At 41.4% G+C, this 23753-nt stretch overlaps 1 protein-coding gene across 4 annotated transcripts in view; it reads left to right on the top strand.

The window, feature by feature from the left end:
* The first annotated feature begins 1919 nt into the window (after positions 1–1919).
* Positions 1920–23753, top strand: part of TBC1D12 (TBC1 domain family member 12) — an 86702-nt gene continuing 64868 nt past the window's right edge. For all 4 annotated transcript variants that reach the window (XM_067552843.1, XM_067552844.1, XM_067552845.1 and 1 more), the window contains exon 1: positions 1920–3199. In XM_067552843.1, coding sequence (XP_067408944.1) covers positions 2382–3199 — 818 coding nt within the window. In that variant the 5' untranslated portion in view covers positions 1920–2381. The remainder of the gene's footprint in view (positions 3200–23753) is intronic.

Below are 23753 nucleotides of genomic sequence, written 5' to 3' on the forward strand. Positions count from 1 at the left end.
CTGTTAGGTTCCTGTATACCTACTGATCTAGTGAAATGAGTCTCATAGGTTAGTTAGTTATTGTTCTAAAAAAGAAAAAAATAGCCTTCACCACTTTTAAATATGCTGCCTTTTCATTATTACTGAATGTCCCCTTGCTTTTATATTATGAAAAAAGGCAAATAAGAGTCTCTGACAAGCAGCTGAAAGCAGCCACTTGGATTAGAAAAGTGGTGCCTGTCTTGGGGTCTTGAGACTCTAAACTGTGGCCCTCAAGAGCAACTGTGTTAAGAAAATTTGTAATTGTTGGTGAATTGAAAATGTGTTCTCTGACCTGTGCTTTTTAAAAATTGTCAGTGAGGGAGGATCCACTGCTTCTCTGCCAGACTACAGGAACCTGAGGGATAAGGCTGGATTAAGGTGTAGGCAGTATATAAATCTGATCATAGGTCCTTGGATTCATGTAGTTACTTCAAACTCTCCATTTTCATTTAAAATAGAAGACAAAAAGAAAGAATACTGGTAAGTTTCAACCCTCATGGTTGTGAACCAAGTATGACTGAGGTAGAGCTGTAGCTTCAGTCTGTAGACAGCTTTGAGAAACACCCCATTCATTCCAATGTCTTGTTAATAACAGGACCGACTGCTCTGGGGAGCTGTGCCAACACCATCCCAGCAGAAGACTCTGTCACAGGAAAAGTGTACAGAAGGGTTAGTCTACCCATCCAGGCAAAAACACCTCAGATTCTGGAGTAAGAACTGGGGTGAACCCCCACTACTTCTGAGGGGAGGGAAGTCGCTGCTGCTGTTCTTGGGAGAGGGAGAAAGGGATCCAATGCTGCTGTTTCTGCAGCATCTTGGGCATTCTGCCAATTCTGGTGGTGGTGAGGAAACAGCCTGGGAGCACAGCTATTTGGCAGGGAGGGCTCATGTTGTTGTAGCTCAAAGGCCCCAGTTTGCCTTAATCTGGTTTTCTCCAAGGAGGGTTTGGTATATGTTCCACTGGCTCTGCTTGACCCTAGGGAAGCATCTAGCAAAGAATGGTTCCCCTCTTCTCCCAGTGCCCCCCCAATCTGATTAGCCCAGGAAGGAGATGGGGAGAAGATAAGGTGAGAACCAACAATCAGTTATGACTACCTATTCTCTGCACCATGTAGGTTACAGCAGCCAGAGGGCTGTTCTAACTGCCCTGATTCTTTGTGATCTCCAAGGGACTAGAAATCTTGGGCGTATAGCACTGTATGGTGACTTGGGGGAGGGGAGGGCATAGGAGCTAGTTGTGCTGACACTAAGCCCATTGGGATCTCTCTTCACATTAAGGGAATCTCCAGCATTGGATTTACTGTGGTTTCTGCTCCTCCTGTGCCCTCCATGGTGCAAAAGGAGAAGAATCTCCCCCTAAGTATCAATTGTTGTCTTTTCTCCTTTTTGAAATAATACATTCAGGCATTAGGCTGAAAAGATTGAACACCATTGGTTTAGAAGGAGTCAAAAGGAGTTTATCACATCTAATGTGGTTGCTGCCTGGGAACCAAGATTAGGTTCCTGGGGTGTGCCTGCGTTTAGATAGAATCTCTGATTTATTGCACCACTCCACAAATATGAAACTGCCCCTAGAGCCCCTCTTGTGTAGGAGGTAATGTTATCATTTGTTTTAATTGAGCAAGCCTGAGTTCTAGGCAACATTAGCTATTAATTGCGCAGTAGTTGCTTTCACCGGCTTCTACTTCTCCCTCCTTGATAATGTGAAATCAAGGGGCATAATCATAGTGGAACTAAACGGTTCAAGTGGACACCAATAAAGTCTAATCTAGAGCATGCCTTGGGGTGATGCTGCTATTACCCCCTAGTAGTTACACCTGTGGCTGCGGGGATCTGATTTTAGATGAGATGGTTTCAGCTGGAATATGGAACTGGGAATGGCTGGGTTTAGATGGAATTTCGTCATGGAGTCTTTTCTCCTGTGCGTGAGGGAGTGTTAGATAGAATACGGTAAGGAGCACTGAGAGTAGGGAGGTCTTACATGGAGTATGGTAAAGGAGATCCGAGTTTCCCTTCCTATCGCGAGGATCCGATCTTGGTGGCATCTCTATGATACCGGATATTCCAGGGCTGCGAGGTGGGAGGGGTCTTAGCTTGCGCTGCCTCTCTATGGAGGAAGCCCTCGGCGGCTGGGGACTGCCACTGTTGTGCGCTTGCGTGAGCCGGGCTACCCCAGGCAGGCCGCCGTCCTGCGGTGACGGTCGGTGAGCGGAGCCAGCAGTAGCTGCGGCTGCTGGTGCAGAAAGTAGCGCCCGCCCGCCCCCGCCCCCCCCCTCGGTCCGCTGCGCCGGGGGGGCCCGCGCGCCCCCTCCTCTCCCAGCTGCGCCACTGGCATCCCTGGTCCGGCTGCGGGGCGGCAAATGGTTGGGCCGGACGATGCTGGAGCTCAGGGCAGCGCAGCCTTGTTTCCCGCGGGCCGGCAGGATGAAGCGGCGGCGGAGGAGGCGGCGGAGGAGGAGGAGGACGGGGAGCGGGATGGGAGCTGGAGCCTGAGCGGCGGCGGCTCAGGGCAGGAGCGGCTGCTACAGCTGTACCTGGCGGGGAAGGGCTGTAAGTGCTGCTCGGAGAGACCCCCCAACGGGGCCGCTTGTGTCCTGGGCCCCCACCGGAGAATGACCAACGGGGACGCCGGCTTCCTGCTGCCGCTGGAGGAACCGGCCGCGCGGACCGAGCCAGGGCTCGAGGAAGAGGAGGCAGAAGCGAGACTGCCCAATGGAGGGTTCCCCCTTTTCCTCCCCGCTCCCCAGCCGAAGCTGGGGTGCGGTGGGGGCCGGGCGAGCCCGCCGGCCGGGGCCGCCCTGGAAGAGTCTCTGAGGAGTTGCTGCCTGGGACCCGATCCGGAGGGTGACGCGGCAGCCGGTAGCCCCCCGCCGCCGCGCAGCGGGGCTGGGGCTGAGAGGCGGACAGAGGCCGCGGCCGGCGTTCGGACCCCCCGGGACGGAGGCGACGGAGCTGCTGTGGCCGGAGCCCTTTGCCCGGCGCCTGTGGGCTTCATAGACATTAACTTGAACTCTCGCAACACCTACGAGGTGAGCCGCCGCCGAAGCGCCCCGGAACAGCTGCCGCACGGGGGGACGCCGCCCCCTGCCCTGGCCCCCCCTCCTCAGGAGCCGACGGACAAAACCAAGAGAATCGCCATAGCCGGCAGTAGCAGCGGCATCGCCGACTTCATCACAAGGTGAGCCCCTCCGGCCTCGGAGCCCTGTGTTACCGGCGCGGGAGCGATACTGCCCTCCCTAGTTGGGGGGAGCGGGAAGGAGGCGGCACTGCCTCGGGTGCCTGGGAGAGCAGGAACAGCACTGAGCTGATTTCAGCTGGGTGGGCCCAGAGCCTCATGTGGAATGCACTTCAGAAAATAGTTGTTAATCCGTGCAAGACCCTCCCAAGGTGACTTGATGCAGAGCTGACCTACCTGTTTCACTAGACTACCTGAAACTAGCTTTAGGTCCTGTGACCTGGTCCCATTCTCTCTCTGCCCCCCGCCCCACCCCCGCCTCCCCAACTGCCTCACTCAACTTTTAAGTGCAAAGACAATTTAAATGTTAACAGTAATTTTCAGTGATGCTGATCACTTTAGCCGTTAATTCTAGCAATGGTAGGATTGTGTGCAGAGCCTGAGTACCTACCACCACTGCCATCTATCCCTGCCAGCAAGAAAGAGGCTGTGTGGTTGAGAGGGAGCCTAAGAAGACTGGGACCTGAGCTACACTACAAACACATACCTCGCTCAGGGATGTGGAAAATCTACACTCCTGAGTGACATAGTTATACTGATTTGGGTGACATAGCTACTGTGTCTCAGGGAAGTGGAGTATCTACGCCTATGGGAGAAGTTCTCTCATCAGTGTAGGCATTGTCTTCACTAAGTGTGACAGCAGCTGTTGCAACACTGTAAATGTAGACAAGCCATTTAGGACAGTTTTGGAACTCCAGACCATGAGTATATGTTGACTTCTAAACTGAAGACTGCTTCACACGACAGGTAGTTACTGTAGCAGGATGATCCATGTTAATTTGATAGCCGCAGGTCTTTGGAGAATATTTTGGAATGAAATAAACTTTTCTGGGTTGGAGAATTGCTGTCAAAATACTGTAACTGTTTTCTGAAAATTAGTGAGCTGAAATCAAGATTAATTGGGACTTAATTGGCCATGTGATTTAAAAAAATGGTGCGCTCATTCATAAGCAGAGCTTGGAAAAATGTACAAGCCACCAACTAGCTTGAATGTTAAACTTGTTTGGATTAAATGTGAAGGAAAGAGCTTTAAAAGGCAGAGCTGCGTAATTCAGGGGTCTCTCCAACATTAACCATGAATTATGCATCTCTGTGGACACAGGGTCTCTTTCTCTCCTCCACTTTGTTGCTTTCTTTCCCTATATTGTCTTCACTCTTTCCACTCTTCCTTATATCTATTTTTTCTCCAAAATCAGTCTGTGTATATACTTACCTCTATCTCTCACATCCAGTCAACTAACACAATCTTCTCACGCACAAGGTTTGGAAATCTTACAAGAAATCAGAGTAAACGCATTAGCCGAAGATTAATGTGAAAGATGAGTTTCACTCTGCAGAGATAATGCCCATGTGAGAAGCAGACTTTCTCCTGCTGCAGCTGCTGGGAAAGGGGAAGGGGCTTGGATTCCTACTGGATGCTGTCCCTGGATTCTGCTTTGGAGTTAGCTTCAAGCTAATAACTACCTGATAAATTTGGAGTTTGTCATCCCTTCTAAAGAGCCTCTTGACTGCTTTGAGGACTGATTGAGGGAAGTCTCTGCTGCCAGTTTTTTGTCTACTGCAGTTGGAGTGAGTGGTGCTTCTGCTTTCTTCCCTCTTTGCGTTGTCATTTTTGTCTCCAGTACTCTGTGCTGTCTTGCATCCTTTTTTTGAATACTCCAAATTAATAACTCCAGTTTTTGCTGTTGGTTGCTTTCCAAAGCTGTAGCAGAGTAATACTGAGTTGTCTTCTGGGAAGCCGTGAAAACTGACAAGGCTAAATTCAGGTCTATGCTACAAACTTTTGCCAGTATACTAATGTTGGTGGGGTGTGTGGGTGGGGTGGGGTGGGGTGGGGGGGTGACTTTTATTCCTCCCAGTACTACTTTTCTGATAAACTATCCTAGTGTAGATGCAGTAATATACTGGCATAAGTGTTTTTGCCATTACATCTTATTTTACTTTGGAACCTGTGTAAACTATGCTGGCAAAAGCACACTTTTCCTGATACAAACTGCATCTACACTAGGAGAGTTTGGTGGTATAGCTATACTGGCAAAACTTTTCTAGTGTAGATTAGGCCTAAGTTTCCATTTTGCTGCAGTTTGGAGAAGCAGTGGTAAAGGCATTGGAGTGGTCTGTCTGCAGACTTTCTGAGAAAACACAGCAACAATTTTAGAACTTGCCTATATGAAGCAGCAATTTGCACTACGGGGTTGTGATTTTTAAAGCATACTAACTAGTCTTTGTAGATCTTGGTGCTGAGTGGTAAGTTTCCTAGTACACTTTAACATAGTGCTCAAACACCACTACGTTAAAGTGCACTAGGGAACTTTTAGTGTGCCCCAGCAGGGTTTGCCGAGACCAGTTAGTGTGCTTTAGATGTCATATTCCTTGCTACTTTTTGTGTAGACGAGCTCTTATGCTCCTTTTGTGTTGTAGATTATCTTAGCAACTTTAAGGGCTAGAAGCTTAATTTTTTTTAAAAGTGTTTACGTGTTTCAGAAAGTGATAGCTTTGTTTTTAAGAGGAACCGGTCTGGAACTGTCAGAGTTGCTCTGAGTGAATCCTCAGTAGCAACAATGAGTTCTCTTGTGAATCTTCTGAATAGATCATTGTATTGCAATGAGCACAAAGTCATAAATGATGCTGGTACCAAACCTTTAAGTTACTATACTTGCAGACAATGCCAGTTATGCGTGCCTTGATTTCCACTGAAGGTGCTTTTTATGGAAGGGAGAATCACTTCTCTGTTCTGTTCTTCCTTTGTAGTTGTGTGTTAAAACTCTGACTCTTACCTCTTTCTAAAGTAAGAAAATGAAAGGGAATTCTCCACACTGGTGACTTGTCAGTTAAATGCTTTGCCCTGATGATGCTATTCTTTGTTTTATTTAAAATTAGTCTAAAACTTAGCTGCTTTTTTGTTTTTTGTAGAAGTCATTTAAATAAATGCGAGAGGGGCTGCTGCCCAGAGTAATGGACAAGAAATAAATGTTTCCTCCAGGCTTTTACCAAAAAGTTCAATAAAGAAGGCATGAAATTACTTACTGCCTTGTAGGCGTGACTACTTTTATATTAGTAACTTACAGCTGGGCACAGCTCTGCCCGTAATCACAGAATACTTCCTTACTTTCGATAATCAGGACCTAGACCAGGGGTGTCAATTATCTGGTCATAAGGGCCATTTAAGACCAACTTGTTCACTTGGCAGACTGCACTGTTTAAAAAAATAAATAAAAGGGCAGCAAAATGGCGCAGCTTTCACTTACTTACTTTCCATACCTGCTTAATGCTCCGGAGGCTGGGAGTGCTCAGGCTGGCAGTACTCTGGGGGTGTGGCGAACCGGTGCTCTGTGCTGGGGTGTGTGGGCGGTGCTCCGGGGGCTGGCAGCATTCTGGGAGCGGGGTGGACTGGTGCTGGGGCAAGCTGTCGCTAGGGCGCCGCGCAGCTGGCAGCACTCTGGGGGCTGGCAGCACTCTGGGAGTGCTTGGACTGGTGGCACTCTGGTGGCGGGATGGACTGGCCAGCCTGGGGGTGGGGTGGGGCAGACAGGCGCTTGGGGGTGGGGTGGGCTGGGCTGGTGCTGGGGTGCTGCAGGGGTGCTGCATGGCTGGCAGTGATCCAGGGGCTGTGGGCACTCGGGCCGGTAGCGCTTATGTGGCCCGTGGGCTGTATGTTTGATGCCCCTACTTATTGTCACAATATTAACTTAAACTGAAACCTTAAATACAGTATCAAATTTAATGCCCATATGGGGGAGAAATTTGATCATCTGATGTTTGTTCAGCCTTGAAATCAAAGTCCTATTCTGTGCCAAATACTATCAAATCTATTTGATATAGTGCTAAATTTTTTCTTGAAAATAAGTTTTTACTATTTTTCTTGTTCTATCTTTATTTCCATTTTTTCTCAGCATGTGGAATGGGCCTTCTGTAGGACAGCCAGAGTAATTCAGGAGTTTATTCGGGGCTTATGATCACTGGGCAGATCCACCTGTCTCCACCTTGAGTGTGTGTATCTGATGCTATGACCAAAGCTTCTTGAGAGCCACCTGCTTTCTCTTAGACCTAGCCTACACAACAGGGACTATACCGTTAGATGGCTATGTGTGTATAATCCTATAATGTAGATACAGCCTACAGTGACAGAAGGGTTTTTCCATTTCTATAGGAACATTGCTTCCCCAAGCAATGGTGGCTAGGTCAATGGAAAAACTACTCTTTCAACCTAATTATGTCTGCACTGGGAATTAAGTTGGCATAACTGCAATGCTTGGGTGTGGATTTTTCACACCCCTTGGTAACAGTTATGTTGACCTAAATATAAAGTGTAGACTGAGCCTTAATGTTGTGGTACATAATTAGTTTGAGACCTGGTCTACTCTTTTAATTTAGGTTGACACAGCTATGTCGCTCAGGTGTTTGAAGAATGCATACCCTGAGAGACTGTAGTATTCTGATGTCCCAGTGTAGAGCTCGAGGGTAGCTAGGCTCATGGAAGAAATTTTCTGTCAACCTAGCTACCATTGTGTGGGGGAAGCAGTGTTCCTATAGCAACAGAAAAACCCCTTCCATTAGTATAAGATGTCTACACCCTGTGGGATTATGCAGGCATAGCTATGGCACTTTAGCTATGCTGGTAGAGTTTGCATACTGTAGGCAAGGCTTGAGAGAGCAGCCTACTAGCCAGTGTGTCTCTTGTCTCATTGCTCAGATCATTTTTGAGCAATACTAGTGGAACCCTCTGCTCTAGCAGCATGAAGTCTCCCAGGGAGTAGGGGAAAACTGAAGGGGAATCTAAACAAATAATGCTCCTACTTCCCCCTTTCTGCCCCATTCACGCCACTGCCTCCCCCCCACCCCAACTCAAAGAAAAAACAACCATAAAACAGAAAGAGAAGGAAACTGGTGAAACAGGTGGAGATCAAGCAGCAGTAACTGTACCAGGGCATGAGGGCTCCAGCAAGAAGATTGGGAACCACTGTTTTGTTGGCTATGGCTTTTGTAGAGTATAGACGTTTTTAAAAGTACTACAACTATATAATATGTATGTGAGAACATGTATCTGTGGTGCACATAGCCATTGTTATTCCTTTCCTAAGCACAATTTTATAACCTCACTTTATATCCACCTGACATTTGTTGGTAAGATAGTTGACTGCCATTTCATTTTATTCTCAGGTTTTACAGCTTAATAACTTTGAAATATTTTGTCCTGTATCTCTTCTAATTTTTCCTCAATCTTTACATTGCTGCTATTTTGAATGGCACGTTTAATGTTAATTTTGCAGAAATGAAATAAATATAATGTAACATGGTTCAGTTTCTTGTTCCCAAAATTCAACTAAGTGAAGAGTTGTCCTTGCTGGTATAAACTGAACAGTTTGGTTTTCAATAAACAGTTACTGTGGTGATTACATAAAAATAGAACGAGACACTAAGTATTTTTTGTGACCGGCTCATAAGCAGCCTTGTGAACTTCACCATTAGTTGCCGAATGAATGTTTATATGGGTCATCAGAGTTAATGGCAGTTTCCTCTTCTTCCTGTCCCCTCAGCCCGTCCCAGCTAAAAAGACCCCTCCACTGAAAAAACCTTTCTGTAATTATCACTGAAAAAAATAGTGCGGGAAAAACATGGTTGTACTTGCAAATAAAATCTTTAAAGCAGTGATTCCTAGAGTGCAGTAGATGATGAGGCCAGGCTAGTTTGGTGGGGGCACAGGGCAAAGAAGAGGATCATTAGTGAAAAGCCACACATCTCCCACATCTCCTTTATCCCATTGTAAATGCTCAAGCAGCAGGCTGTACCTCAAAAACTGGTGGTCTTTCCATCTTGTTCCTACTGTTAACCTTAATAAGCAGGTGGGGAACTGCAAAGAGGTCAGTTGTCAGAAAAACAATATTCAGTAAAATTATCTTCTATAAGTAGATGATGTAAACACTACTGTTAGGTTTTTTTAATTATGCTTATTTTTTCTAGCTTCTGCTCATTCTAGTTCCTTTGCAGCTTCAGTTGTCTGTTTAGAAATTCTTAATGTCACAGTTGCTCTTATATTTCTCTCCATATGAGAGATTGATTTATGAACAAAGCCGTTCTCATACCAACTTGTTCACTTAAATTACAAATATTTGGCCTGAATTCTAGTTGCCTTGAGAATCAAGGTAAAAAGCTGCTGGACCCAAATTTTGTTGCAGTGATCATTGTCGTTAACTTCAAATAGCAACTTTTCCCTAGATTATAGCTGAGCTAAAATTGTGAAAACAAGACAATAAAGCGTGCATATTTTAAGTTGCACTGAAAAATAATTTGAAGGCTTTTTTTGGCATGTGTAATGTACAGTAAAAGCAGAATGTCCATTTATTCTGCCATTATTTCTTGGCCCTTCTGTCTAGTTCTAACAGACTTATGTGAACAAGTTACTAGAATTGCATTAATACAAAGTGGCTGCAGTAAATGTAACTCAAAAAGAAGAAAAATCCACCTGTAGTCAGTTGAAAAACTGATTTAAAAATCTAAGTTTGGAGGTTTTATTTTTGGACTTTTTCTGCCTTTGCTTTTGGTGGCATGTTATCAGTCAGTATTTTGAATTTTTTAATACTGTCCATTTCAAATATAAATGTTTTCTTCCCACCTGATCACCAAATATTTCTGTCAAATCATTAAATGTTAATGTAGTTATGCAGCTGCTGTGTAAAGTTCCAGAGGGGTAGCTGTGTTAGTCTGTATACAGCAAAAACCCTCCCCATTGTTGTTCCTTACCCTTAGGTAGGTAGGTAGGTGTGTGTGTGTGTGTGTGTGTGTGTGTGTGTGTGTACACTCCCTATCTGATTTCTATTTCTTGCATCTGATGAAGTGGGTTGCAGCCCACAAAAGCTTATGCCTGCAGAAATTAAATTTGTTAGTCTTTAAAGTGCTACAGGACTCTCGTTGTGTTAGCTGCTGTGTAGTGTATCTATATTTAAGACTACATCCAAAACTGTTATATGTCTGTACATTTCAGAGTGCGAATGGTGAGGATATTTGATTTATCTTCCTTCCCTTTAATTTTGTTTTTTGTACTTGTTAAATTCTTAGCAAAGCCAGAAAGACCATACATGATGTTCCTAATATTTCTCAGGTCAGAAATACCTCAGGTATTCTCAGGTAAGAAAAATTGTGGAGAGTAAGAGAAGAGAGACGGGATAGGCAGGTCATCTTTAGATATCATAAAGAAGAAGAAAAAAGGTCACAAACCCTTTTTTGCAGTCTGTCTTTAAGGCAGCAAAGTGAAATACTTCAAATGTGGGGAAAAGCCAAGATTATTTGCACATTCACATTGTTATTCTTTCTAGCTGTGTACATTATAATAGTTAATTAAATAGCTACCTGCATAGTTGGCTGTACTGATTGAATGTAGTACAGCAAGCAAGCCAAGGGCATGTAATGAATGTACTCTAACTTAAAAAAAACACCAAACACACCCAAAATATAACCCACTATGCTTCAGAATGAGGAGCACACAGCAAGACAGGTCTCATTCACTATGTATCCTTTCCTAATTCACTGCACACCATTCCACCTGTGTACTTAATTATGGAGGGAGTCGTATGTAAATAATGTGATTAGTTAGTTAGATTAGTGTAAGGAAGCCAATGGATATACTCAGAATTTACATACTTGTGCCTGAGAGCAGAGTTAGGCCTTCAGTGTACAGGTTGAACAGTAATGGATAAGGCATGGGTCATTCATTGTATATCGAGGATGATAAATAAATTGTGGCTGCTTCATGGACTGTAGCAGCCTGTTGATTGACCGAAGCAGGGATTGTCAAGAAAGACATGATTAAACCTTACCTTTCATTTCCTGACTCTTGCATCTTTAATATAAATTTAGCTATCTGTGTTGAAGCATTCTCTTCTGATTATCCTTAATCTCTGAAACGCTAAGGTTTGACAGCCTTTCAAGGAACAACTGGAAAGATAGCAATTTAGTTTTCTTTCTACCTGCCCATTTCAGATACTACCTCCTTTTCTTATACTACATCGGATTCCTTTCATCGAGAATGTGGTGATTTGGGAAATAACTATTGAATTGTATTATTGTGGGCAAGCGTGGAATAGGTTTGTTGTGTTGAAAGCAGATTGGTCTAAATTTAAAATCTTGTGTTTCTGTGTAGTGATGGGAAATGTCTGAGTACTCAGAGATGAAGTCTTACTCTGCAAACTGAGTAGCAAAAAATATTTGGAAATATGTGCTGTATACATTTGAGATTAGTCATTCTTCCAGTTTGTTTTAAGTATACCTATTGTAACTTTTATATTTAAAATGCAAAATCTTTTTGGAAATCATCATTGTGCTTAACTTTTGTTCATCCCTTCTCTGTCAAACTTCTCATTCTGAATCACAGCTCTACTAATTTGATAACATGAAGAACAAGAATTTCCTTATTCTGTTTCCTTTTAATTAAAGGTAGTAATTAAATCATGAGCCAGAAATTTACCTTTTGTAAAGTTTTCTGTTAATGTTGAGTCCAGTGAAAATAAACATGGATTGGACATCTTGTTCTGAGTTGGTCTTAAAATGCACTGATTTTTTTTTTCCCAAGTGTCTTAAATTAGTATGTTACACAGCCAACACTGACCTCCATGTAACTTTTTTATGGCTATTATTATGAAGACTGAAGTCAGTTACTTATTAGATTTCAGGTATATTTAGGTTAAAATACGCAGTTACATAATTTCTAATATTTGTCCCTTTGTGTATGAGTGTACTGTGTTAAAAGTTATAGCTTTATAGAAAGGTAGGGTGGGAAGAGACCTTGAAGTCATCTTGTCCTGCCCCCTCTTTGATCATGCCTGACAGGTATTTGTTCATCCCGTTCTTAAAAATCTGCAATGATGGGGATTCCACAACCTCTCTTGGAAGCCTATTCCAGAGTTTAACTTGTATAATTAGAAAGCTTTTCCCAATAGCTAACCTACATCTCCCTTGCTGCAGACTAAAACCATTATTTCTTGTCCAATCTTCAGTGGACATGGAGAACATGTCTCCCCATAGTCCTCTTTTCTCAGGACTTCTCTGAACTCCCTCCAATTTAGCCACACCTTTCCTAAAGTAAAGATGGGGTAATATATCCCAGAATTAGATATATTAATATATCCCCTCATGCACTCTCTCTGATCCTGAGCATGACTAGTAATTTGAGAGAGTATATGGGGTTGAACATGTATAAGTGACAAAATAACTCTTGGATTATGCCAAATAATGCAAATCTGCAATACTTGACAGGCAATGACGTTCTGGTCCCTGAGCTAAAGCTTGATTTCTGCACAAAATACTATCCAAGGACGCACCCTCTGCTGCTGTGTGAATGCTTACAAAACTGATGAATGTTTTTTTTAAACCTTGAGTCTTCTTTCTGTCAACCTGTAAGGCTAGTAGATGGTTATCTGGAAGATCTTATTTTTTTAAGTGATTCATTATTTATAGATTGTGTTACATTTGCTATGTTTATAAATTTTGCAACAGTGAGACATACTCCTTAAAAATATGTCAACAGCTTCAGCCAAATGCAAATATTTTATTGCTTTTACTTTTCTTTACTGTTTTTTCCTTTATTGTAATACTTTGTGTGAGAGACCATAAGGATGTAATAGAATCTGTTCTCAATTCACTATATTTTTTTCATTTTAAGCTGCTGTTTTGCTCCCAATAAAATAACTTTGTATTGGACCACAGAAACTGCAATCTCGTGTGTGGGTGTGAAGGAAAATGAAAGAGAAATCACAGGCTTGCATGACTTGAAGTTGTCTTGAGGGGTGTGTGTGTACATGGAAGGCACAGTAGAAGTGTATTCAATTATATTTTGAAAATGTAACTTAAGGAACCAAATGGTTCAAAACTTGAAAGTTATGTTGCCTGGCAGTAGTTTAGCTTTAGGAGACACTTCTATCCCCTAGTAAACTGCAGTCTGACTCTGCATTTCCTGGAAATATTGGCAGCTGAGTTTTTGTGGATGACTGACTGTAAACTAGGCAAGAATGCAAGCCTGCATAAAACAGGACATGGTTTAGTCTTGATAAATGGACCTGTGTCTGACTCAAGTTGTACTTTTGTACATTTCTGAGACGCAGTTTTAGCTAGTAAAAATGTGCAGTTCATGAATTTGGATACCTCATCTGGTGTTAAAAAATGAATATAAAAATACAAAATGGTATAATTAGATAGAATCCTCATCAATTTGAGTTATGGTGCTTACTAGATGAGGATTTCTCTAATCTTAACTTCGGTTGAATTTCTGACAGATAATGCATTAATTTTTGAGTGTAAACATGCAAAATTAGTGGCCCATAACTCTTCAAATAAGAGAGAAAATTGACTCCTGGTAGTAATTCTTATGGTGATCAACACGTAGCTGCTTTAGAAATGAATATAGGTTGACTAGCATAATGAAGCAGTGACCCATTTCAAAGTTTTATCTTAATTTTAAAATGCTTCTGAACATTGCTCGGTCAGTTTATAAATAAGCTTGTAAAGTTTCCAAATCGACCATGGGAGCTTCCTCATTTGAGATCCAAGGTACAGGCTGTAGAATTAGCAGAGCAGAGTAACCTAAATGATCATGATCACTTTCTTTAAATCATTAATGTAAATCAAGTTGAAGATTTGTAAAACTAGTTTAAAAAAAAATTAGAGCTTTAGATTAAAATGTATAATGAACTACATTATAGTTGCTTTTTAAATGCTACTACTTGATGGGGTATCTTCTTTGAATTTACAAAACTGCTATACACAAAAACAATATATTTGAAAATTAGAGCCCTGTTCCTGCATACACTTAAGCAGGTATGTAATTACGAATGAGAGTCAATTGGATCATTCATGTGAATAAAGTTATTCATGCACAAAAGTATTAGGAGCATCAATGGCTAAAATTGTATTTTTATTAAACTTTTCTTTTCATGGCACAATATTTTTGTCTGTTCACTGTTAAAAGTTTTGTGTTGAAGTTTTTAGACTTTTAAATATGCTAAAGGTTGTTGTGAATTTTTGACTGTTAAGTGATGTGGAAGTACAAGTGCCATTGATCTCAAGCTGCTGGAATATAGCTCAATCAAAGAAATTTTGCTTTTATGACTTGTGGAAGTTCAACATATTGGAATTGATGTTGGTTATAAATATAGTGTAGGTTATTTACTTACCAGTTTTGTGTTTGAATTTTGTGGTGGTCCCACAGTCATGATGTTAATGAAGCCCTGTACCACTGTTTCAGCAGAGGAGCATTTTAAGTATGAAGCCTCTTAGATTTTTTTTTTTAAAAGAACAGGGACTTTTCTAACTATTAGGAAAGTATTTAAAGAAACTAGTACAAAACATTCACTTTCCCACTTTAAGATTATAAAGTGGGAAGAAAGCAAATAACTTATGCTATATGTAAATCTGACTTAATTTAAATAATGATTTAAAATGTTAAAAACCAGCTTTAAAAAAAAATGTATTTTATCCACCCCAGAACTTAATGGATTCTGCAGATCAGCAGGGTTTTCACCCATGTAGTTGCACAAGGCTGTATTTTCTTCTTAGCTTGTTCATGAAGCTGGGAAGGGTGTATGTGAGGAAACTGATCTCTGCTTATCTGTAACATGTAGGTGAAGCCTAACTCTGTATATTCTTTACCTTTTGCTGCACATCCAGCCCAGAACTCATGAAGACATGGCTCACAATGGTCAAACTTTTGATAGGATGGAGTGCAGTCTCCTAGCCATTCTCTGGTGTAAGAAGGCTGCCGCTGACTCGATCTGTGGACACATTCTCTTAGTAGAGGATGCTGTGATGAGAGTGAAATGCTTGTACTACTTCTAATCACATCACCTCTAGCTTGTGTAGGTTAAGCTTCAGCTAGCTGTCTTTTTCATCTCTTCCAGACATTGGGATGGTTAATTTAAAGAAAATTACTTAAGTGGTTTGTTACTACACCTTCCCTTTATTGCCCCAGGCCAGTTCTTGTTGCTTCAAAATCACATTGTCTTGCAAGTTCCCTTGTTGTAGTTTGGAAGACTGACTCAAACAGGAGAAACTGACCAAGATGCTATTGTGAAAACCAAAAAAAATTTTTGGAGGTATTTTTTTAACTACAGAAGGTAAATTGTTTCCATGCAGAAATTTATTTTAAGTTGATGGTGTTTTAATATATTTAATTCTCTGGAAAAAAAAGGGGATGGAAAAAGTTAGGTGGCAAAATCTGAAGATGACAATTTAAGATTAGTGAGGGCTAAGTAGGATTTTGAGGAACTTCATAAGGTGATTAGGCAACAGTGGTGGATGAAATTCATTGTAGGCAAATGCAAGGTAATTCATGTTGGAAGGAATGATTAAAACTACTTGCACACACTGGGGAACAATGTTCAGTTCTTCAAGTGCTTGTTCATATCCATTCCATGTCAGGTGTGTGCGCACCACACGCACCAGTGCTGAAGATTTTTTGCTCAGTGGTATCCGTAGGGCTGGCTTTAGTGTCCTCTGCATTGGTTTGCATATGCGCCAGTATAAGGGTACTGCTGCCTCTTATCCTCCCCAGTTTCTTCTTTCCGTCAGTGGCTCTGCTGGAAGGTCCTTGCATCGGCAAGTCTATCAGTGGTCTCATCTGTAGATTTAGTGTACATAGCTTGTTAGATAGGTTTAGTTAGTCCTGTGGAGACATAGCCCCAGAGAGATGGGGGATACCCTGGTCCCCAGGCTTCAAACCATGTGCTTCATGTAAACATCTCATGCTCATAAACGATCCTCACCAGAGCTGCTTAAAGTGCCTGTGGGAGACCCACGTTCGAGATAAGTACAGGATTGAGAGAAACTTCAGACCCCACACTAAAAAGGACTGGGACATCAGGTTAAGAACACTCCTGATGGAGTCTGTTCTGAGACTGGATTCCAAGCCTGACCACTTGGACTCCATGCTGAGTACATTGGCATCTGGGTATCTGCCCAGAAGTGCCTTGCCGGCACCGAGCTCATCCCGGCACCAGTCACCATCTCTGGTGCTGAAGAAACGGCACAAAGCTGCACACTGGAAGGGCACTCCCCAGCCCCTAAGAAGGACAAACAGACTGGGAGACAAGCCGAGACCCGCGATGGGCCACTAGTCTTCCCCAGAACTCAGGTTGGCTATGGCTTCACCCATTAGAGCACCCAATCCTCTCCGGGACCTGCCTCCAACTCCTGACAGCAGTAGGGGTACCTGGCACCTCCATGGTGCTGTTCATGCCCGAGGCCTTTCAAGCCGCCAAGGACTTGCTCTCGCTCCTAGTGCTGCCTACTCCTCAGGAGCATAGACCTTCCTGCCGAGACCCCATGCTGGGGCAGCCGACCAAGAGTGTGGGCCCCGTTCTTTGATCCCTTTTTGGTCACCGGTTGCCAGAGTACCATCAACAATCCGTAGATGTTCAGCACCCATTGATAGAGTCCCAGCACTGCTCCCTGGTATCGGGACACCGCACCTATGGTGCTCTAAAGAGTTGGAAACAAGGTTGGCACTGCCATGGTCCCCAGAAGATGACCACTCGGATTCAGAGGGAGAGGAGATCTTGCCCACGGGTCAAGTGAACCCAGCCATGGCTGCAGGTTTCCCCCCAGGCCTACCACTGGGCTTGTGGCCACTGACACAGTGGCCCAGACCATGGTAGTTTTGGAACCTGTGGGGATTCCCTCCTGCCTCAGTGTCACGAGTGCAACGGTCGATCTCGGGAACATCTGAAAGATGCTTAACGACAGTGTCGTGTCTGCCCCCCGATTTTGGATGAGGAACCAGACCAAGCTGTGGGGTCTTCATGTAGTGTCTCTGGAAGAGACTGCTCTGGCTGCAGAAGAACAGTCTTCATCATCGCCTGATGAGTCAGTAGCTGGTCCTTCTGCCACCCGCTGGATGACTTCAGAGTGCACCAGGAGCTATTCAAGAGGGTAGCCCTTAGTCTGGGTTTGGAGGCGGAGGAGTTGAAGGAGCTCGCTGTTGCACTCTTCGATGTTTTGGCAGTAGCAGATCGTTCTAGAGTGGCCCTTCCTGTCCATGAGGCAGTTGTCAAGCTTGTCAAGGCTTTATGGCAAACCCCCTCATCCCTGCCCCCTACATCTAAAAGGGCTAAGAAAAAATATTCTGTGCCTGCTAAGAGGTTCGAGTATCTGTAATCTCACCTGTCCCGTGGTTGCTGGTGGTGTCAGCTGCAAACAAAAGAGGCAGCAGCAGTTACCTGTTCAAAGAAAAGGGAGAAACTAGATCCTTCTCCAGGAACTCCTTTTCTAAGCTCAGCAAAAGGGCCAGTCAAGCAAATGTCATTTTTCCCTGCTGTTTCTTGTATCTTTCAGGCTTATTTACCAGTCATATTTTGGCTTTGTTAAAACTTCATCTGCCAACTAATTTTGTAATTTAGTTACAAATGTGGTCAGCTCTAAACATAGTTAAAACTCTCGGAGTAGTGCCTGGCTAAATGATTCTCTTTTATCAGAACCCTTTGCTGGCACATGGCTTTCATCTCATAACTGGTTCAGCACATTGTTTTTTGGCATTTAACCAAGACATCTTATAACCATCCTTGTACATCCTCCCTTTAATCTCTATGTGGTAGGATATCCTGGAATACAGTGCCCCAGATGCTGCTTTGTGTGAATGACCTTCAGATGATATATCCCCTGCTGAAGCACTTTGGAGTAGTTACTGACAATTTCTGAGTGCACCGAGATACAAACAAGGTTAGGTAGTGTGGTAGGTACAGGTGCACAAACATGGTTCTGATACAGAAAAGATGCTGCGTGGACCCAAACTGTGCACTGTTTCTTGTTAATGATTGTGACTGTTTCTAATCTGTTATAAAACTGAATCTTAAAGTTCTAAGGTGGACAGTCTTTTTCCGTAGAAGACAGGGAGTGGTTGTAGTTTTTCACAAATAGATTGCATTTACTTCAGGGTGGATTGATTTAAATGGATCATGATTTAAATCACTAGGAGAAAATCGTTTACAATTGCTTTAAATCAAGTTAAATCAAGAAAAAAATTCACATTTCTTAAACAATGGTGCAAATCTGATCACTAAAACTTGTTAATTTACAACTCAATGTAGCATTTTACAACATCTAGGAGGGTATACTTTGTGTAATGTTTTAGATAACTTGGTTTTTATTAATTTAGGAAATAGTACATAATACTCATTACCTGTGTCAAGCTGCAGATGCAGCTGCAGTACGTTAGGAATGGTAAAATCTAAATCACACACACACAAACAATAGCACTTCTATTTTATGAAACTAAATCTTAATGTTACATAAATGTTTTACATTTGCAATCGCAGCAGTCTCTGAGTTGCCAGTGGATTGCTGTCCTTAAACTTTTTTTTAATTTTCAAATTTTATTAACAGACAAGTCATCACAACGCTAAACCTTAAAATTTTTACAACTAGCTCTCATCTTCCCCACTCCCACTGTCATTTTTATTCAGAGACTGAAACAGAAATATGAGTTTTCCTGCTTTTTCAAGTCCCAGTCGATTTCTTAGCTTTGAGTGAATAATACCAAATGATGAAAATATTCTCTGTACCTCCAGAGGAAGCTACTGCTGGGAAAAGTTGGCTTAGTAACTGAAGGAACTCTGTTTCAAGGGGCCTGGCTAATGATTTCCACCAATTCAGGAGTGTGACTTTGTTCAAAACACCATCAATAAACATGTACTGTTTAAATGGTTCCGCTTCAGCCCTGAAATTTATTATGACTGGCATAACTGAAGAGTGATTTTGAGATGCCCATGCCATGGCAGCAGCGTCATCTTCAGAAATTAGACATCTACCTTTATATCTGGGGTTGAGAATGTTCACAAGAAAATGAGGTGGAGTTAGTGCTTGATCTATTCGCTTCTTTATTGCCTGCAGTTTAACTTTCTGGTGAGGTATTTCTTTCTTCAATATTTCCTGAAGTGCCTTCCAAATTTCGACAGCATCAGCAACAGTTTCTTTGAAGTATGTTTAAGGCTATTGATATAGGCTTTAGTGTACTGAGCATATCCTCTACTTTCCTCTTTATAATTCTATCCAATTCAACAACAGTCTTATCCAGCCTGTATCTTTCTTTGCACGTGTGACTTTAATCTGCTGAGAAACTGAAAGCCCAGAACTTTCAAGAAGCAAGAGCCACCAGTAGTTAGGCTGGACAGACTAGAGCCATTAATTCATTTTTATGAGAATGTAAGTGTAGGTTTAGCATGTTTGTGATGAGATTTAATTGTAATTTATTTTTTAAATGAGAGAAATTTAGTATTTTATTGATTTTAAAAAAAAATTGATTTTATCCACCCTGATTTATTTATATACAGTACTTGTGTAGCATACCTTATATTTCTATAATGGCAAAGTGTAAAGGACCCTAATGTAAATTCAGGCAAGCTGGTAAGGAAATGTATTCAACTAAAATAAACAAAGCCCATCGATAAAACGAAGTATAAAGTTCTTATTCAAAGGTACACACATTATGGGAGTCCCACTCTGACTGAAACTTACTGAATTTAAGAGTGCAAGGTTTTGTAGCTAGCTGTACACTCAGTCAAAGAGTTAGTCAAAATACATTGTGCAAAGTAACTATATAATGTCAATAAGCTATTCACAATGCTAGTCTTTTATAGAGAGAATTAGCATTGTGCTGTATATTCGGAGCCCAACACATAAGCGCCTTGAGAAACTGAACCAAGGAGCTTGGAAAACTGGTTTAGTTTCGATCCTGAAATGGGTTAGGTTAAACGCTGATTTAAAAATATCTGAAATTGTATAGTAGTACCAACTCCAAAAATGTGATGCTGTGAAAATTTGTGCAGAGCACCCACATGTAGCTTGCCCTGTAACCATTCGAAACAGAAACTGGTCTAAATCTAGATATGGTTGCAGGCATATCTCTGACCAAATGTGCGTCAAGATGACCTTGAAGTTGTAGGCGTTCTAAAGAATAACTGACAATGCAGTCATCTGTCCATTTTTAAACTTAATTCTTTTATACACTGGCTGATGAAGGAAACTTTAGTTAGAGCTGTATGTGCATTCCTAGGTTTTCTTGTCCATTCACAAAAGTTGGAAGGGCCATTATCAAAGTTTGTAGAGAAGTCTTCTCAAAATGGGCATGGAAGACTTGAGAAAATATTAGATACAATAACCGAGAAGTGCTGATCCTACATTTTTCAGGGATCCAGGGTGAGTCAACACTATCATCTTAAATTTAGGGTAGGGTGGTTTGTTTTGTAGTGGAGGAAATCACTGTCCTCTAGAATAAAACTTCTTCATCAATTAATCAGTATTGAGTAGTTTAAGGTGCCTTACTATTCAGCAAAGCCACTTCTCAAATAGTAAGTAATAAGAGATGACAGTCATAACAAAGTGTTGCTACTATAGCACAGCAGCTTCCATCTGCTTGCTTTTAACTTTTTTGAATAACTGAGTATCAGGAAAGAGACAATTTGTTCGAAGTAAGATATCAAAGGCTTTTAGATTGTGCTTTCAAGAGAACTCCTTGTTAAAGATAGACCATGGCAATCTTACCATGTTGCCTACTTAAGAATTTCTTCCAAATTGGAAACTATTAAATAAAAAAAAAGTTAATTAACATAGCTAAACTTCCAATAGTAAAACTGTTCTATGGCGTTATTTTCTAATATTCTCATTAAATGTTCTGTTTTAATTAATTGTTCTGTGAAAGGTACAGTCTGCAACAGTTGTTGCTGTTTGAACCTTAACTCTTGCATTTCTTCTCTTGTTTCTAGGGCTGTGAACATTGTGTCACTGTTTGGACTACAGGGGTGTGTATCCCCCTGCACACCAGAGTGCTGCATTGTAACTCCCCCTGTGTGGATGCTGAAGGTGCAAAATACCAGGCTCTTAGTTTGTATTAATGAAAACTAGGAACCTGTTAGTTTGCATCTGCAAGATCCACTCGGGAGTTACAGTGCATCACTTCGGTGCACACTGCTATTCATACCTCCATAGTCTGAACTGTGGGGCAGTGTAGACAAGCCCTAAACTATGTGGACTGTGCTGACTTAATGTTGCATCAACAATGCTGTTTCATTTTCCTGTGTGTTTTTGCATTTTAAAAAATGTGTTCAATGAGTGAGCATGTAACCTTGTCTCTACTACACTGTGAAGCTCACACCATATTGAGGTAATTTGAGTGAAGCTGGCAGTATCTTTGCTGCTGCTGCTATTTTTGTCTGAAGATATATTTTTGACAGTCTGCATTACTCTGTCATTAACTTCACAATGGAAATTATTTTTTCTAGTTTTTAGACCTTTAAGAATGAACTGTTGCAAACACTAAGACCCTCTAAAATGACAGCATTGGCAATTCTTATCACCCATGAATTTCTCTTCTGTTCCTGCTGATAACCCATGTGGTTTTAATATTTGCTATGTTTCAGTGAAACATCTACCGTTTGTTGTGCAAATTCTTGTGGCAAACCTTGCCACTTCACAAGAATCCCTTGTTCAGGCAAGATAAGTGTGTAGAGATACCAGTGAATTGGTTTCACTGGACTCTGCTGAGAAAATTTAAGCATTTATTTGTAATACAGTAGTATCTAGGATGTGCTTATTGGGCATGTACTAAGTGACTGAGTTGTTTTCAGTCACTTTTTTTAATTTCCCATGTTCAGCTGTTTGTAGCCCTGATTTTAAACCCCCCCCCAAAACACACAAACAAACAAACCAAAAAACAACACCAAAAAAAACAACCACGTTGGAATATATCACAATGGGAAAAGAATGTGTTTTCCCTTCACACCTCTACTCTATAGTTGAAGAGATTTTTCCAAAAGAAATGTATCTATGGACAGATACATAATTGTTACTCTAGGAATGTGAATGGTTCAGAAAATTGAAATATGAAAACAGGAGCTGAAATCGTAACTGCTTTGTAACATTAATTATATTGGATATCACGGGGCATCTATATTTTGTATCCTATATAGTAAAATGAGGATACTTTTTCATACTCTTTAGCAGTTTATCTATTTTCCCACTTTCTTGTAGGCTTCCTTTTTGATTTTTCAGATCATTAAAGAGCTCCTGATGGAGACATAGTAGGGCTCTTACTGTTCTTCCCATCTTTCCTTCATATTGGGATTGCTTGCAGTTGTCCCTTTAATATTGCCTTCTTGAGAAACTGCCAGCACTCCTGAATTTGTCTTTCCCTTAGATTGTACTTCCATGAGATCTTACCCCTGTCAATTCTGAGTGTCTGCTGTTTTGAAGTCCATTATCCTTATTCTGTTGCTTATACTCCTTCCTTTCTTCAGAATCATGAAATCATCATTTCATGATCACCAAAGTTGCCTTCAACCTTCAGCTTCCTTACCAATTCCTCCCTCTTAGTTAGAATCCAGTTGAAAATGACTGTCCTCCTGTTACGTCCTCCACTTTCTGAAATAAAGTTGTCCTTCATACAGTCCAAAAACTTACTGGAAATTTTGTAGTTTGGTATAGTAGTTGTCAAACAATGGACAGGGTAGTAAGTCCCCCATTGCTACGAGGTCTTGTTTTGGATGTATCTTTTATTATTCTAGAAATGCCTCCACCACCGCCCGTTCCTGATGTGGTGGTTGATGATAGACTCTACCATGATGTCACTCCTGTCGTTCCCCCTCCCCTCTTTTATCTTTAGATAAAAATAATAGATTTTTCAACTGATCTGCCTCTTACTTCCTTTTGGACCTCATAACAAGTGTATATATTTGTGTGTAAAGTATAAGTGTATAATGCAGGACCTCCTCCCTTTTTACCCTGCCTGTCCTTCCTGAACAAGCTATATATATATTCTCCCCCCTCCCTCCCTCCCCCCCCGCCCCCATACGTGATAGCACTGAGTTGTTACAGGCTGAAATTTAATACTTGGAGACCACAAGTATTTGTTCTGAAATTAAAACTTCTTGGTATGCAGTGTTCTGTATTACAGCATATTTTTGAGAAATGTTGTCATGGGTTTGTTTAATCAAAGTGGAATTATGTACATTACAGTACCAATATCTGGGGTATTTTGGACTTGGAAGACTTTTTTTAATCACTTTCCAGCTGGTGTATTTAAAACAAAGATTTAAGTTCACCATCCTTGGCTCAACGATTAAATATTATTTAAAAAAAAAAAAAAACTATCACTGGAAAGTCATAAACTATATAAACAATATTCTGAACGTTAAAAAATAGGGGATGAGTCCTCCAATATCATACATCTGCTCTGATGTTAAATGCTACAGCCATCTATTTCTGTTGATTATTACGTTTGTAACTCTAAACATTAAAAAGAAAATTATCCAGTGTTGCATCAGCTCAAAGTAATTATTGAAAACAATCGGACATTTATTTCAATAGCATGTGACAATTTTCATTTTATACATTATTCACATTTTTTAAAGAATGAGAAAATAAAGATAGTATGCAGACAAGGGTTTGCTCTGCTGAACATTAAATCTCAGCCAATATGTATTGGGCTAAAACAAATTTAAAATTGATTGAGACAAACTTCAAT

This window comes from Emydura macquarii, unplaced genomic scaffold (assembly GCF_026122565.2).
Source record: "Emydura macquarii macquarii isolate MOO-44397 ecotype Brisbane River unplaced genomic scaffold, CSIRO-AGI_Emac_v2 contig_1390, whole genome shotgun sequence".
Classification (NCBI taxonomy): domain Eukaryota; kingdom Metazoa; phylum Chordata; order Testudines; family Chelidae; genus Emydura; species Emydura macquarii.